Source organism: Wyeomyia smithii, chromosome 2, assembly GCF_029784165.1.
Source record: "Wyeomyia smithii strain HCP4-BCI-WySm-NY-G18 chromosome 2, ASM2978416v1, whole genome shotgun sequence".
NCBI lineage: Eukaryota > Metazoa > Arthropoda > Insecta > Diptera > Culicidae > Wyeomyia > Wyeomyia smithii.
The window spans coordinates 218581067-218595155 of record NC_073695.1 but is presented as its reverse complement, the minus strand read 5'-3'; the positions used below and the strand labels follow the sequence as shown (position 1 = coordinate 218595155).

General features: G+C 43.6%; 2 protein-coding genes across 4 annotated transcripts in view; one reads left to right on the top strand and one right to left on the bottom strand.

Annotated features, from left to right (window-relative positions):
• Positions 1-14089, top strand: part of LOC129721140 (probable WRKY transcription factor protein 1) — a 242582-nt gene that overhangs the window by 23475 nt on the left and 205018 nt on the right. The gene's annotated exons all lie outside the window — the stretch shown is intronic.
• On the bottom strand, positions 5318-11404 carry LOC129720421 (uncharacterized). The gene has a single exon (XM_055671901.1). It carries the CDS (start codon positions 11402-11404, stop codon positions 5318-5320), a length of 6087 nt encoding a protein of 2028 aa, XP_055527876.1.

The following is a 14089-nucleotide window of genomic DNA, read 5'->3' as shown; positions in this document are numbered from 1 at the left end:
TCCTCACGTATGTTATCATTACCGGATTATTCAATGCGGAAATAAACTGCATTTTATAACACAAACATTAATCATTCACTAATGCCAAATCAGATAGGAAGCAGCAATCGTATCGCAAAACAATGTGATATTTACGTTGATATTTATTGCTTCGGATGCTTTCTATTTGTACACTGCTTCGAGCGAGTAGCTGCTTCAATAAAATCAATAGCTAATTCCAACTGGCGAAGCTAGGGTCTCTGATTGGCGAAAAGCACCGAAAAAAGTGTTACTAAAATTTCATTATTTATCCGTCGAGCATCAACCCGTAATAAATTAGCAGTAATTCGCGAATTCAGTAAAATCAATCAATCAGTCCTATTATCGTGCAGCGTGTGGAACGTTATTTATGTAACAACAACACCGCTCATTGTTTAGCCACTTGGCCCGTTTTGCCAGGCTGAATGCAGCAGCTTTCTCATTGCAAATTTGTGTTGAGTGCGCTGTTGATGGTGCCAAACTAGTGCCGACTAGCTGCAGCAGCAGTAGGTGAAGTGCTGCTCGTTTTTCTCCATTGCGATCCGGAGAAGCTGTGCCTGTGCTCAAGTAACTGCCTAGCTGTTCAAATGTTTGAGCCTGTAAACGGCGTTGCTTCAACAGCAGTCGTGCGGTGTTGTGTACCTTTCGGGCACTGTGAAAGGCCGTCCTTTTTGTTTCCACCACGAGAAGACACAATGCAACACTCATTAGCGTGTAGTGCTTTAGTAAATGGTTTAATGCTTGCACATGTAACTGCGAAGGAAAGTTGGCGAAAAAATAGTTTGAAAGCGAGAGCAACAAAAGGCACAGTAATTCAGTGTGGATCTGTTTGCTCTAACTTCTTCCAACCGTTTGATGGATGTTAACAGTTGACTGTGTCTCGCTTTCTACGCAAAAAAAAACATCCCCGATTATTGCTACAACACTGTACCTGTCAATCCATATCTATAAACATGCATCTCTCGTGCTTTGAGTCGCTCCGTTTTGCGACCAGGACTGATCGCCCAATATATCTTAATTAGCTTGTTCCGGATATAGGAAACGGACGCATGTTGCTTCGAATAAGGCACCAGGTGGCGGCTAATACTGTATAAGCTGTTCAGGCCATTTTCTGCAACCGTGCGAATGCGATTGCTTTAAGTGGCCAGCGGTTAATTTGACGTGCTTAGTCTGAATCGTGTTTGTGTGTATGCGCATTTATTTTTTTGTGATCGTTGGAAGATTCGTAACTTATTATGGCCATCATAGAGAGCATTTAGCAAGGCGAAATTGGGTAATTTACAACAAAAGTGAAAGGCTGCCTCGGTTTTAGCAGCATTCGAAACGCACAGCAACTAACACGACGAATTTACCATTTCACGAGGTGAGGCGAGGCGATTTTACCATTTGTAAAGTTTTTTTTTAAGTTTTATTTCGTTATGTCATGGTATCATATTGAAATTATACCGGTACTTTACTCTCACTGTAAAACAAACTGTTGCCAATTTTTCGATTACTTTCAAGCGTGAATCGGTGTATAGCATTGTTCTGATGAGTAATGAGTTTGATGTTCAGATTAGTTAAACACGTTTCGAATAATTTGTGCTAATTTTTGCTAATTGTTTGTTTATATTTCAAGATTTTCTATTTGTGAATTTGCAATTTATATAAAATTAAAGTATTTATAAATTGATTTTTATTGAAGAAATTACACATTTTCAGCAACAATCATTTGGAAATTCTGTTGCGATTTGGTCCTGAAACGCTGCGAATATGAAGCCAAGAGTTTTGGCATTGTTTTGGATTAAATTACGTATTGCCATCCTTTGTAGCTTATGTTGTAGAGATTGCGAACTGTTGGGCCCATATAGGTTAAATCACATTTCAAAATTTGAAGTTTTCACATCAAAATTTGCAAGTTTACTGTTCGAAACCATCTTATCATTTCAACTTGATTTTAAACTGTGTTTGACGATGAGGCAGCACCCTTTCAGAATTTAACATAATTTTGAAAATGTGTAAGCCTTGAACTTTAAGCATTCACTGTTGTTTTGTTTTGTTGATCAAAGGACCGTCTAAAGCCGAACAAATTAGAGATGTTCCTCATCTTTTGTCTTGGCAGTCGTTCTGCACGATCTTCCACTGTGCACATCCACCGAGTTCGAGGCCTACCATGGAGTCGACAGCCTCTTCCTGGTTCTCTGCTAACACTGCATTCTGGCCACATGTTCAAGCCACTGAAGTCTGTCACACTGTATTACCTTCACTATATTATGTGTGGAACGACCAAAAAGTGCTAGGACAAAATAACGAAATTAAGAATACATAAATATATTTAAATAAATCTTGTTTTTTCATTTTGAAGTTCATACATTACATTATTAAAAAAAAAATTGGTTAGTTGCTCTGCGGCGAAAAAACGAATGCTCGAGCTTTCCTTTTCACATATTGCATCAGATTTTGTACTGTCGAGTTGTCAATCTTCTCAGTTGCTACATGCCAGTTCACCTTGCATTGCTGCTCGCTCCCGGCGACTTTTTTTTGTCCCCCATAACTTCCGCTTCACGATGGCCCAGTATTGGTCGATCGGGTGTAGCGCTGGGGTGTTGGGCAGTTCTTATCCTTAGGCACGAATTGGACGTTGTTGGCCACATACCACTCCATGGCTTTTTCTCCGTAAAAATATGAAGCCAAATTCGGCCAAAACAGCACGGAACCCGTGTACTGCTGCAGGAACGGCAGGAGTCGTTTTTGAAGGCACTCGCCTACCAGACCAGGTATTTCTTTGTGAATTCCGACAATTTAATAATTTTTAAATATCCCTGCCACCTTGCCCCTTCCCTTCGTCGAATTCTTGTCCCGGAAGCTGGTTAAAGTCGGGCGTCATTAAAAGAGATACAGTCGAATTTGGCCAACATCGTCGTGTACAACTTCCGTGTCCTCGTTTTTGCCGATTTTTTTCGCTTTTCGTCGCAGTTGGTGTGGGATACTCCGACTTTATCTGCCACATCCGGATCGATAAGTTTAGATTCCTCGTATATGTCCTCTTCACCGCTTGGTTGTCTGTTCGACTATCAGGATGCGGTTTCCTCCACTTCCAGGCTTCCGAGTTATGGTCAACCTATCCCCAAACACTCAAATAACTTTGACACCGTCGTTTGAGATAAATTGAGCTTTTTGCTAACTGATTAAGCTTTAAAAGTGGAAATTCTTGGTGCGCGTGCAGAATTTTTGAACACTGTTCTTCTTGCGTGGAGGCCGAGCGGACAACTGAAGAGCATGCGCCGAAAACAAAGTAAGAATATTATTCTACACACCTGTGCCAACAGAAATAGGGGTTTGCATTTTATTTTTAAATAAACGATTATGGGATAAATGCTACGTTTTTTAATTTACCGCCAAGTATCGATCGCAGGACTTTAAGCTCAAAAACTCGAAGCACTCGTTTAGTAGCTTCCTTCAGCGTTCATGTTCCATGTAAAGGGCCACGTAAAGGACCAGCGGGCAGATCAGCGTCCTAGAGTTTTGTTCGCAAACTCCCTGTCCGCAGCTACAACTCGTCGTTTCCCCTCACTGCTCATATCGTGTTGATTGAATTGTAGTTGAAGAATGGTCATATAAGGTCCTCCACCAGATGGCTCTTGTTCTCTGATTTCCCAGCACTACGAAACCGACAGCCCGTTCCGCTGATTTTCCGTCACTGTAGTAGATGTGGTACTAAAACGACATGTGTGCAATACGGTCTACTGCACGGAATTTCCTTTCTCCGGAATTTGGCCACTGAACCTCCTGAATCGACTAGGCACAACTCCTCCACAAGTGAGGGGAACGTGCCGTTATAAGCCATGGTTTTTTAGTCGACCTACCTGATACCTGAATCGAGTAAGCAAGCTCGCCACGATTCATTAAGAGATCAGACGTTCCAAGTATCCAATTTCCAATCGTTTACCGTTTTCTGTTTCCGTGTTCGCAGCCTAGGTTTTTGCCGATTGTACCACACAGCATTTCATGATTCAGCCGGCCGCTCCGAGTCAGACGCTGTTGTATGCCGTACCTAAAATGGGGAGAACCCCCTTTCCAGTCAGCATACGACCAAAATTTCCTCCAGAGGTTGGTTACCCGGTCTCGGCTAAGGTTACTCGTATCCTGGTCGTAGCCTGGTCAGAATCCCAGCCCTTGACCTCCAGGAGGGTAGAGGAAATCGGCCGGCTGAAAAACAATAAAGCCGCTGGAGCTGACCAACTCCCCAGTGAGCTGTTAAAACACGGTGGTGAATCACTGGCTGAGGCGCTACACTGGGTTATTGCCAAGATTTGGGAGGAGGAGGTAGTACCGGAGGAGTGGATGAAGGGTACAGTGTGCCCCATCTACAAAAAAGGCAACAAGTTGGATTGCTGCAATGCAGCTACCGTGCAATCACGTTGCTGAACGCCGCCTACAAGGTACTCTCTCAAATTCTGTGCCGTCGGCTATCACCGTTTGCAAGGGAACTCATGGGGCAACACCAAGCGGGATTTATGGGTGCCCGCGCCACCACGGACCAAATATTCGCGGTACGGCAGGTTCTACAGAAGTGCCGTGAGTGTAACGTGGCCACACATCACTTGTTCATCGATTTTAAATCGGCATACGACACAATCGTTCGAGACCAGCTATGGCAGATTATGCACGATTACGGCTTTCCGGATAAACTGACACGGTTGGTCAAGTCGACGAAGGCTCGGGTGATATGCGTAGTTCGAGTTTCGGGGACACTCTCGAGTCCCTTCGAATCTCGAAGAGGGTTACGGCAAGGTGATGGATTATCGTGCTTGCTATTCAACATCGCTTTGGAAGGTGTGATACGTGGGGCTGGTATCGACACGAGTGGCACGATTTTTAGAAGGTCTGTTCAGCTCTTTGGCTCCGCCGATGACATTGATATTGTTGTTTCGGATTGTAGAGTAAGAGCCCACACTGATGTTTGTAGCAGTTTAATTATAGAAAAAGCTTCAAAGCTATAAATATAAATTTATAAATGTTGTGTGCTGTGTCGAGTGGAAGTGAGTACTTACAAATCAGTGAGCCCTACACACGTGTATCCGAGAAACTGTATTGATTTTATATGACTTATCTGCGCTATCTTTAAGGAAATATACGTTATTCATTAATAAGGATGGTAAATTAATCATTCATTTACCTGCAGAATAAATTCTAAGTTATTCAAATATATTTCACTACACGAAATCTCGAATAATTTCTCTAAGCTAACCTACTCTACTTTCACATCTGACGTTGTCTTCTCAAAGGCCAAAGAGATAAGCTGATCCTCGATCAGCGATCACGGCATTAGCCGTTTATTAACGGCGAGCAAAGTTGCCAGTTCCTTTGCTTCCTTGGTAACATTCTCCCCCCGATGGAACTGGCGAGCATTCCCGGTTTCATAAGACACATCCAAAATAGCCAACTTTGCCACAGGCCGACGCAAAATACCTTTGGTAGTCATAATCTCCGCTTGCCTTGCTCTTCCATCTGCAGCGGTGATCACTTTCAGAATGCGTCCTCGCGTCCATTTATTACGTGTCGTATCGTCGATGATAAAAACTAGTTCGCCCGGTTGTATGGCTCTACTTTCCTCGAACCACTTCGTCCGTTTAGTTAGAGTTGGTAAGTATTCTAGGACCCACCGTTTCCAAAATCGGTCCAAAAGCTTTTGGATTCGACCCCACGATCGTTTCAATAGAGAACATTCATTCGCTGCAGCTGCTATCGGCTGGCGTATTCCTGATGAGCTACCGAGCAGAAAGTGATTTGGCGTAAGGGATTCTTGTTCTGCCGAATCTATGGGTAAATACGTCAGCGGACGGCTGTTTACTATGGATTCTGCCTCGATGACTATGGTTAAAAGGTCTTCATCAGAAATATTGTCATTATCACACGTAGCGCCAAGTGCTGTTTTGACGGAACGAACCAATCGTTCCCAGGATCCCCCCATATGGGGGGCTGAGGGAGGATTGAATTTCCAATTTGTTGTCGTACTGGTGAACGTTGCTTCCAGGCCCTGTTCAATTTGTTCTCGCAGTAATCTTTCTGCGCCTTGAAAACTAGTTCCGTTGTCGCTGTAAATTACGACCGGGAACCCTCTGCGACAAACGAATCTGCGAACAGCCAAAATACACGATTCCGTGCTTAAGTTGCTTGCTACTTCGACGTGTACCGCACGAATAGTTAAGCACGTAAATAACGCAATCCAGCGTTTTACATGGCTGCGTCCAAGCTTGACAGTGATGGGGCCGAAATAATCAAGCCCAACGTAGCTAAAGGGTCGGGCGAATGAAGACAATCTAGCTTCTGGCAGGGGCGACATCAGCGGAACTTTTGGTTTCGCTTTGCGTATTCGACAAAGTTGACAACTCGTACTTCTCTTCTTAACTAAGGTCCGAAGCTTCGGAATGTAGTAACGTTGACGTAGTTCGTTCACTACCGTCTCGTTGTTACCGTGGTGTAATTTTTTGTGTTGTTCATCTACGATCAGAGCTGTTAACCGGTTGTGGTAGGAAAGAATGATAGGATACTTAACGGTAGATGGTGCTCGTCGAGCCGCTCCAGTTCGACCATCAACTCTCAGGACACCATTCTTATCCATCATTGGAGTCAGCGTATATATGCTGCTGGACTTTTCGATCGGCTTCCGTTGAGTTGCTGGAAGAGTCATGTTGTGTTTCAACGTTGCAACTTCGTCTGGGTATGATTGCCACTGGGACATTGCAAATAAAGATTGCTCGGCTTGGCGTAATTCTGCTGAGGACAGGTGTATCGATCGTTGGCTCTCTGATGGCTTCTGTCTTCGAGTATAATTTATGAACCGGTGCACATATGCCATTGCCCTGAGCAAACGATTGTATTTAGAAAAACGTTGAAAGTCTATTACTGACACCCGTCCGATCAATCCTCTATGAGCGTAGCACGCTCTAAGCTCCTCCTCAATTGGAATGGGTTGCCTTTGTTGTGGCCATTCTGCTTCATGTTTGTACAGGAATTCTGGGCCAGAGTACCAAATGCTGTTAGCCTTGAAGTAAGGACCAGATCCCCACTTTGTCGCTTCATCGGCGGGATTTTGTTTAGAAGGGATCCAGCGCCATTCATTTCTATCAGTCAACTCCAAAATTTCTGCAACTCGGAAAGACACATACGGTCGGAATCGTCGAGGGTCTGAATTTATCCAACTCAGTGCGGTGCTCGAGTCAGTCCAAAGGAAATGTTTGGATATCTTTAGGGAATGCCCATCCTTCACAAACTGATTTAGACGTGCTCCTTGTGTGCACGCCTGAAGTTCTAATCTCGGTATCGTGACTGGTTTTAAAGGCGCAACCCTGGATTTGGCCATGACCAACGCCACTTCGACATTTCCTTCTAAATTCACGACTCGCAAATACGATACGCTGCAGTACGCTAATTGGCTAGCATCTGTGAATGTATGAAGTTGAACTTTTTCGAAATAGTTAGTGTTTCTAAAATAGCACCTGGGAATTCGAACCGTGTCGATATGCTTTAACGTTGCAACCCATGTTTTCCAATGTTCGAAAATATCATCGGTCACGCATTCGTCCCAGCCGATCCGCGCGCACCAGGTTTCTTGAACTAACATTTTTCCTAACACAATGTATGGTGCTAATAAGCCTAGTGGATCAAATAGAGTCATCACGCAGCGTAAAATTTGTCGTTTGGTGGGCTTCGTGTTGTTTTCGATCATCATCATAATGTCGCTCCGCATTGTAGTTGGGAACTTGAACTCGTCAGTGTCGGTTGCCCACAATATTCCTAATACTCGTTCCGACTGGCTATTCTTTTCCGGATGCAAGTGCTTGATTGCATTGTCTCTCTTTTCTCCAAGCTGTTCCAAAACCGACGGCTCGTTCGAACACCAATTGCGTATGTAGAAGCCACCGTGTTGATGGATCGCCTTGATTTCCAAAGCCGTTTGATATGCCTCCTCAGCAGTTTGAAAACTATCAAGGTAATCATCCACGTAGTGTCGGTGGACGATTCCTTCAACCGCTCTCGGAAACTTTTCAATGAATCGTTTAGCGTTAACATTTTTAACGTAGAGCGCTGTTGCCGGTGAACAGGCCGAGCCGAACGTTGCCACGTCCATAGTGTAAATTTCTGGCTGCTTAGTGGGATCATCCCGCCACAAGAATCGCTGCGCACTACGATCCTGCTCTCGTATACCAATTTGATGGTACATCTCCTTTATATCACTACTCACCGCCACTGGATACTGCCGAAAGAGGAACAGCACAGCCGGAAGCAATGTATTCTCGTCGGGACCTTTGAGTAGCCACGAATTTAGTGATACACCGTCTACTTTCGCGGACGCATCCCAAATCAGTCTCACTTTACCTGGCTTCTTTGCATTAATTACCACTCCTAATGGCAGAAACCAGGTTCGACGAGGATCAGCATTTTTTAACTCTTCTGGTGTCGTACGATGTGCATAACCTTTGTCTTCATATTCTTTGATCTGATTACGGACATTCACGCTCAATGGAGGATTACGCGCCATTCGTCTCTCTAAGCACTTTAGCCTCTGTAAGGCCATTGGAAAGCTGTCTGGAAACTCAACAACATCGCATTTCCAAAGTAATCCCGACTCATATCGATCCTTGGTAAGAACCGTTGTGCTCTCAAGAATGTGGTATGCTCGCCTATCTTCTGCCGATGCCATACTCGCCGATGGCCTTCCGCCAGCATCTTCTAACTTGAAATAAATCTTCATAGCTTCATCTAGTGAACGATCGTTGCCGCATTCACAAACATGATAATTGTATGACGATGTATTCTCTTTGCTGGTGCTTCCATAAATGCACCAACCCAATCTTGTTTTCACCGCCACCGGTTCGCCTCCAACTCCTTCACGCATTTTCAAGGGAAGTGCCACGTTAAGGTTATCTAGTCCGATTAACAACTGTGGAATCGCGTTGCGATAGCTTCGGATTGGAAGCCCCTTCAAGTAAGCATATTTATCAACCATACTATCAAAGGGCAGGCTTTGCATAGGCAAATCTAAAGATTTAACTGTACAGACTTCCGTCATCAAATATTTTTTGTAGTTTCCCCTACCAGAGATTTGCAACCTCACTCGGCGAGAGTCCTTTTCATTTCTTTGCATGTTACCAGTCCACTTTAAACATAAGGGATGGTCATATCCCTCAACTCCCAACTTATCCGCTAAACTTTCTTCTATCATGGTCAACGACGAACCTTCGTCTACAAACGCGTAGGTGTCTATCGAATGCTCTCCGTTGTAAACAGTTACTGGAACTATACGAAAAAATAATGACGGAATTTCAGACCGGTGAGTATAATGCTCAGCCTGCGGTTGTGCCTTGAATGCGGCTCCAGATTTGTATGTAGAGTGAAGCAGAGGATGATGGCGTGATTTACACCCATCAATTTCGCACCGTTTGGTGCTACGGCATGATCTTCGTCCATGTCCGTACAAGCATGTCCTACACAGTCCACTACTTTGGACTTTTCTCCAGCGTTCATCAATGGACAGGGACTGAAAGAACCGACAATCTCGAGCGCGGTGGCCTTCCTTTTTACAAACAGCACACTCGATGCTTCCCGCTGTTGATTGAATTACCGGTTGAACTTTCCAATTGATTGCGCTCCCCCCGGTTTCTGCATGTGTCAAATTCCGCTTCTCAGATTTATCAAAACTCGTCGGACAGGATACACTATAAGCATCGTTAACGATCTCATCCATAAATTGGCTAAACGTTTCTATGTTAGCCGTAACAAAGTTTCTTCGGTACGCGGCCCACCGCATTTTGTATTCGGCAGGTAATTTTATTACTAAATCTTTCAGCAAAGTCGGATTGGCAATGTGGTCCAATAAGTTGGAAGCAACGATATGGTCATGCAACGTCTGAACGAGCATACCAAATTCTATGATAGTTTCTAACTTATCAGACCTAGGAGAAGGAGCATTTTTTACTTTTATTATTAATGATTCAATTAACATCTCCGATCTCCCGTATCGCATTCGAAGTGCCTCGACGACATGTGGCACGGACGCTGGCAGTATTAGTCTGCTTCGTACTGATTCCCATGCAGGTCCTTTGAGACACTGTTGCAAACGAATCATGTTTTCAACTTCGCTATAGCCACAAGCCTCGGTGGTGTAATTGTAGTTGCTAATGAAAACCGGCCAATCCGCCGGATTGCCGGAAAACACCGGTAAGCTGCGTGGTAGAACCTGCCTGGCTGCCAATCGCTGATGTGTCAGTCGCTGTTCAGCTTCAGGAGAGTACAACTGCGGGGGAACCAGTGCTTGACCGGAGGCCTTACTCTGTCGCATTTTATCCAACGGAAACCTTTGCTTCGATAGCGTACTCATCATGCCAGTTTCACTGGCATCTGACCTTTCCTCATCTACTTCTGTCCCGTCAGTTTCGTTTGAATCAGAAAATATATCGCCTCCTATCCTGTTATTAGGAGTGGCGGGGTGAGATGCACGAGCAAGCGGTTGTCTGTTTGTCCTACCGGGGCGATCGTCGACTGTGTATTTAGTGGGCGCATTTTTAGGAACAGCGCCAGTCGAAACTCTAGCAGTTGACTGCTCGTGTGGCTGTCCTTTAGAATTTGCTTGTAGCTGACAGTTTCTATTCCGTTCTATCAACCTTCTCATCTTCTCTTCATCATCACCTGACGGTTCCGTCTGAAACTCGTGCAGCTGCTGTGAGAGTGCCTTGATCAGCTGAAATTCGTTTATGACATTACTCGTACTGGGATTTTTTTTACCTCCGGGATGTGGTAAGTTTATCAACGAATGATTTTCGTTTCGCACTTTTTTATTATCAGGATACGGCTGTTTCGATGGATCGTCTTGCTGGGACTGTCGCTCATGTATATCAACACGTCCCACTGCGCCTTCCTCTTCGATAACCGTTTTATTTTTTGCTGCGTTTGATTCATTCGTCGAAATCGGCAAATTTGCCATCCACTCTGCAACCTTTGAATGGCCAATACTTTTTTGACTGTGAACACTACGATTTTCTTCCTGTAATGTGTACTCTAGAAGACGATACTTTTCATTCAGATGTTTTTCTTCGATGTCCAGACGCTTCATCTCCAGTCGTTTTTGTTCCTCGATACGCTTTAGATTTAGTTCGTATAAAGCCGCACGAGATGATGTAGCTGAAAGCCCAGACAGGGAACTGGCACGAGGGCGAGTGCACAATGAACACAACCATTCCTTTGTCTGAACAGACGGGGTAACTCCAGCACACGAATAGTGCCACCAAAAGTCGCATCGATCACATGCCACCATCGTTTCTGCAGAATCGGTTCTCTTACATGCCCTGCAACTCGAATTACCTCCCTGATCCGGAGCCGTCTTGAGGTTAGGTTCACTGGCCATAGTGATTTCTTTGAAGAGTGATGTTTCGGATTGTAGAGTAAGAGCCCACACTGATGTTTGTAGCAGTTTAATTATAGAAAAAGCTTCAAAGCTATAAATATAAATTTATAAATGTTGTGTGCTGTGTCGAGTGGAAGTGAGTACTTACAAATCAGTGAGCCCTACACACGTGTATCCGAGAAACTGTATTGATTTTATATGATTTATCTGCGCTATCTTTAAGGAAATATACGTTATTCATTAATAAGGATGGTAAATTAATCATTCATTTACCTGCAGAATAAATTCTAAGTTATTCAAATATATTTCACTACACGAAATCTCGAATAATTTCTCTAAGCTAACCTACTCTACTTTCACATCTGACGTTGTCTTCTCAAAGGCCAAAGAGATAAGCTGATCCTCGATCAGCGATCACGGCATTAGCCGTTTATTAACGGCGAGCAAAGTTGCCAGTTCCTTTGCTTCCTTGGTAACAGATATTGTAGCACGAACCCTTGAAAAGATGACGGAGACGTACATCAGACTGAAGGCTGAAGCCGGACGAATTGGACTGGCCATAAACGCATCGAAGACCAAGTACATGAGAGGAAGAGGTTCCAGAGAAGACAGTGTCAACCTCCCGCCACGAATTCATATTAGCGGTGATGAAATTGAGGTGGTAGACGAGTTCGTGTACCTGGGCTCACTGGCGACTGCTGACAACGACACCAGCAGAGAATTTCGTCGACGCTTTATGGCAGGAAATCGTGCCTACTTTGGACTCCAGAGGACGCTCCGCTCGAATAAAATCCGCCGCCGCACGAAGTTAACCATCTACAAAACACTGATCAGACCGGTAGTCCTCTACGGCCACGAGCCCTGGACTATGCGCGTGGAGGACCAAAGCGCCCTTGGGGTTTTCGAACGAAAGATGTTGCGTACCATCTGTGGTGGAGTGCAGATAGAAGATGGATCATGGCGGAGGCGGATGAACCACGAGTTGCATCAGCTGCTGGGAAAACCACTCATCGTTCAAACGGTGAAAATCGGGAGACTACGGTGGGCTGGGCATGTCGTTAGGATGTCGGACGACAACCCTGTGAAAATGGTTCTTGATAACAACCCGACTGGAACAAGGCGACGGGGCGCGCAGCGAGCAAGGTGGCTCGATCAAGTGGAATACGACCTGCGGAGCCTCCGCAGACGACATGGCTGGCGAGCTGCAGCCATGGGCCGAGTTGCATGGAGACGACTTCTTCGAACAGCAAGGGACACTTCGGCCTGGAGCTGACTGGTAAGGTAAGTATCCTGTTCGGCATCTCGGGAAAGTTGGGATAGGAATTGCTGAACAATGATTATTGATCACATTGGGGTCACAAGGTACACGTGTCCAGCCAACTTTTAATTAATTGCATCAATACTATTCCAAGGAAAACGCTACTTTCAGTAGAGGCACAAGGTGTAAAGGTATTAGTTGGTCTTGTTGTCAGTTCTTCCGGAAATATTTAAATTTGATATCCTAAACTGAGTTCATTAAGCAGACAGTATGTGAAGTAAAGAGAGTGAAAAACAAGTGAACTGGAAATATGACACAGATTTGGAAAAATATACCGCATCCCGACGGGATGCGGGTTCATGTCCCGTCGGGATGCGATATATTTTTTCAAATCTGTATCATATTTCCAGTTCGCTTATTTTTCTCTCTCTTTACTTCACATACTGTCTGCTTAATGAACTTGCGTGTTAACGGGAAAAAGCCGTTGTTGAAAATAGAAATTTAGTTCGAAAAATCCTAAGCTGAAAGAAATTAATTTTGAAAACAAAGTGGTTTAAAAAGATGTTACTTAAGATCTCTTCACACTTAAGTTTTTACATAGGTGACCGTTTACAAGCCTACACAGGAGTCGTTCCACTGAAGTGTACATACCAGTTGGACACGACCAAAACAGATTTAACTCAAAGTTAGACGAATTATTCATCTAGTTCATTTCATAACTTCATCACTTTAAAAAAATCCTAATTCTGGTGTCGATTGGATTACCGCTCCGCTCTTTGTTGCAAAATAACGAATTTTTTTATTCAAATCCTCTTTATTCTTTTTACACGTTTTGTCAAAATCTTACTTATCCTCATGTTGTAGGATTTATCATTCTAAGAATTGTTTCAAAGGAAAAGTTTGCTTCGAGCATATTACTCATAAATGCAACAATGCAAATAATAGAACAATAATTTTTTTCGTAATTCTAGATCAACTTGCGGTCGTGTCTAGCTTGCATCCCTTTTGTTATTTTTAATAGAAAGTAGACACTCCAACTATGAAAAGTTTCAAATTTCAGGACTGTAGCAGCTAGTATACCTGAGATATCGAGATAGGAAAAGTAAAAATGGCAAAAAATGCACTGAACCATAAAAAATATTTTTAATGATGATTACAGAATAGCTATTCAGTGTATTACCTATATTTCTAAAAACTTTATTAATTGGGCTTAGCATGACAAAAAAAAAAGAAAATGGGAAAAGAATCATTATTTTCATTTTAAGTTGTGAAGTAGACAATGTATGTGATTTTTTCGAAGATGTGAAAAATGGGCACGGGCTGATAGTGTGACTAAGGCTTAGAAAAATTGCCCTCGTTTAGTCCTAAATTACATCCTCAACCCCTAAATTGAAATATAATGTTATTTATAGCATTTTTGTAGAACA

Excerpts from the sequence above, each read along its gene's own strand:
- LOC129720421 (XM_055671901.1), bottom strand. The coding sequence starts at position 11,404 with ATGGCCAGTGAACCTAACCTCAAGACGGCTCCGGATCAGGGAGGTAAT.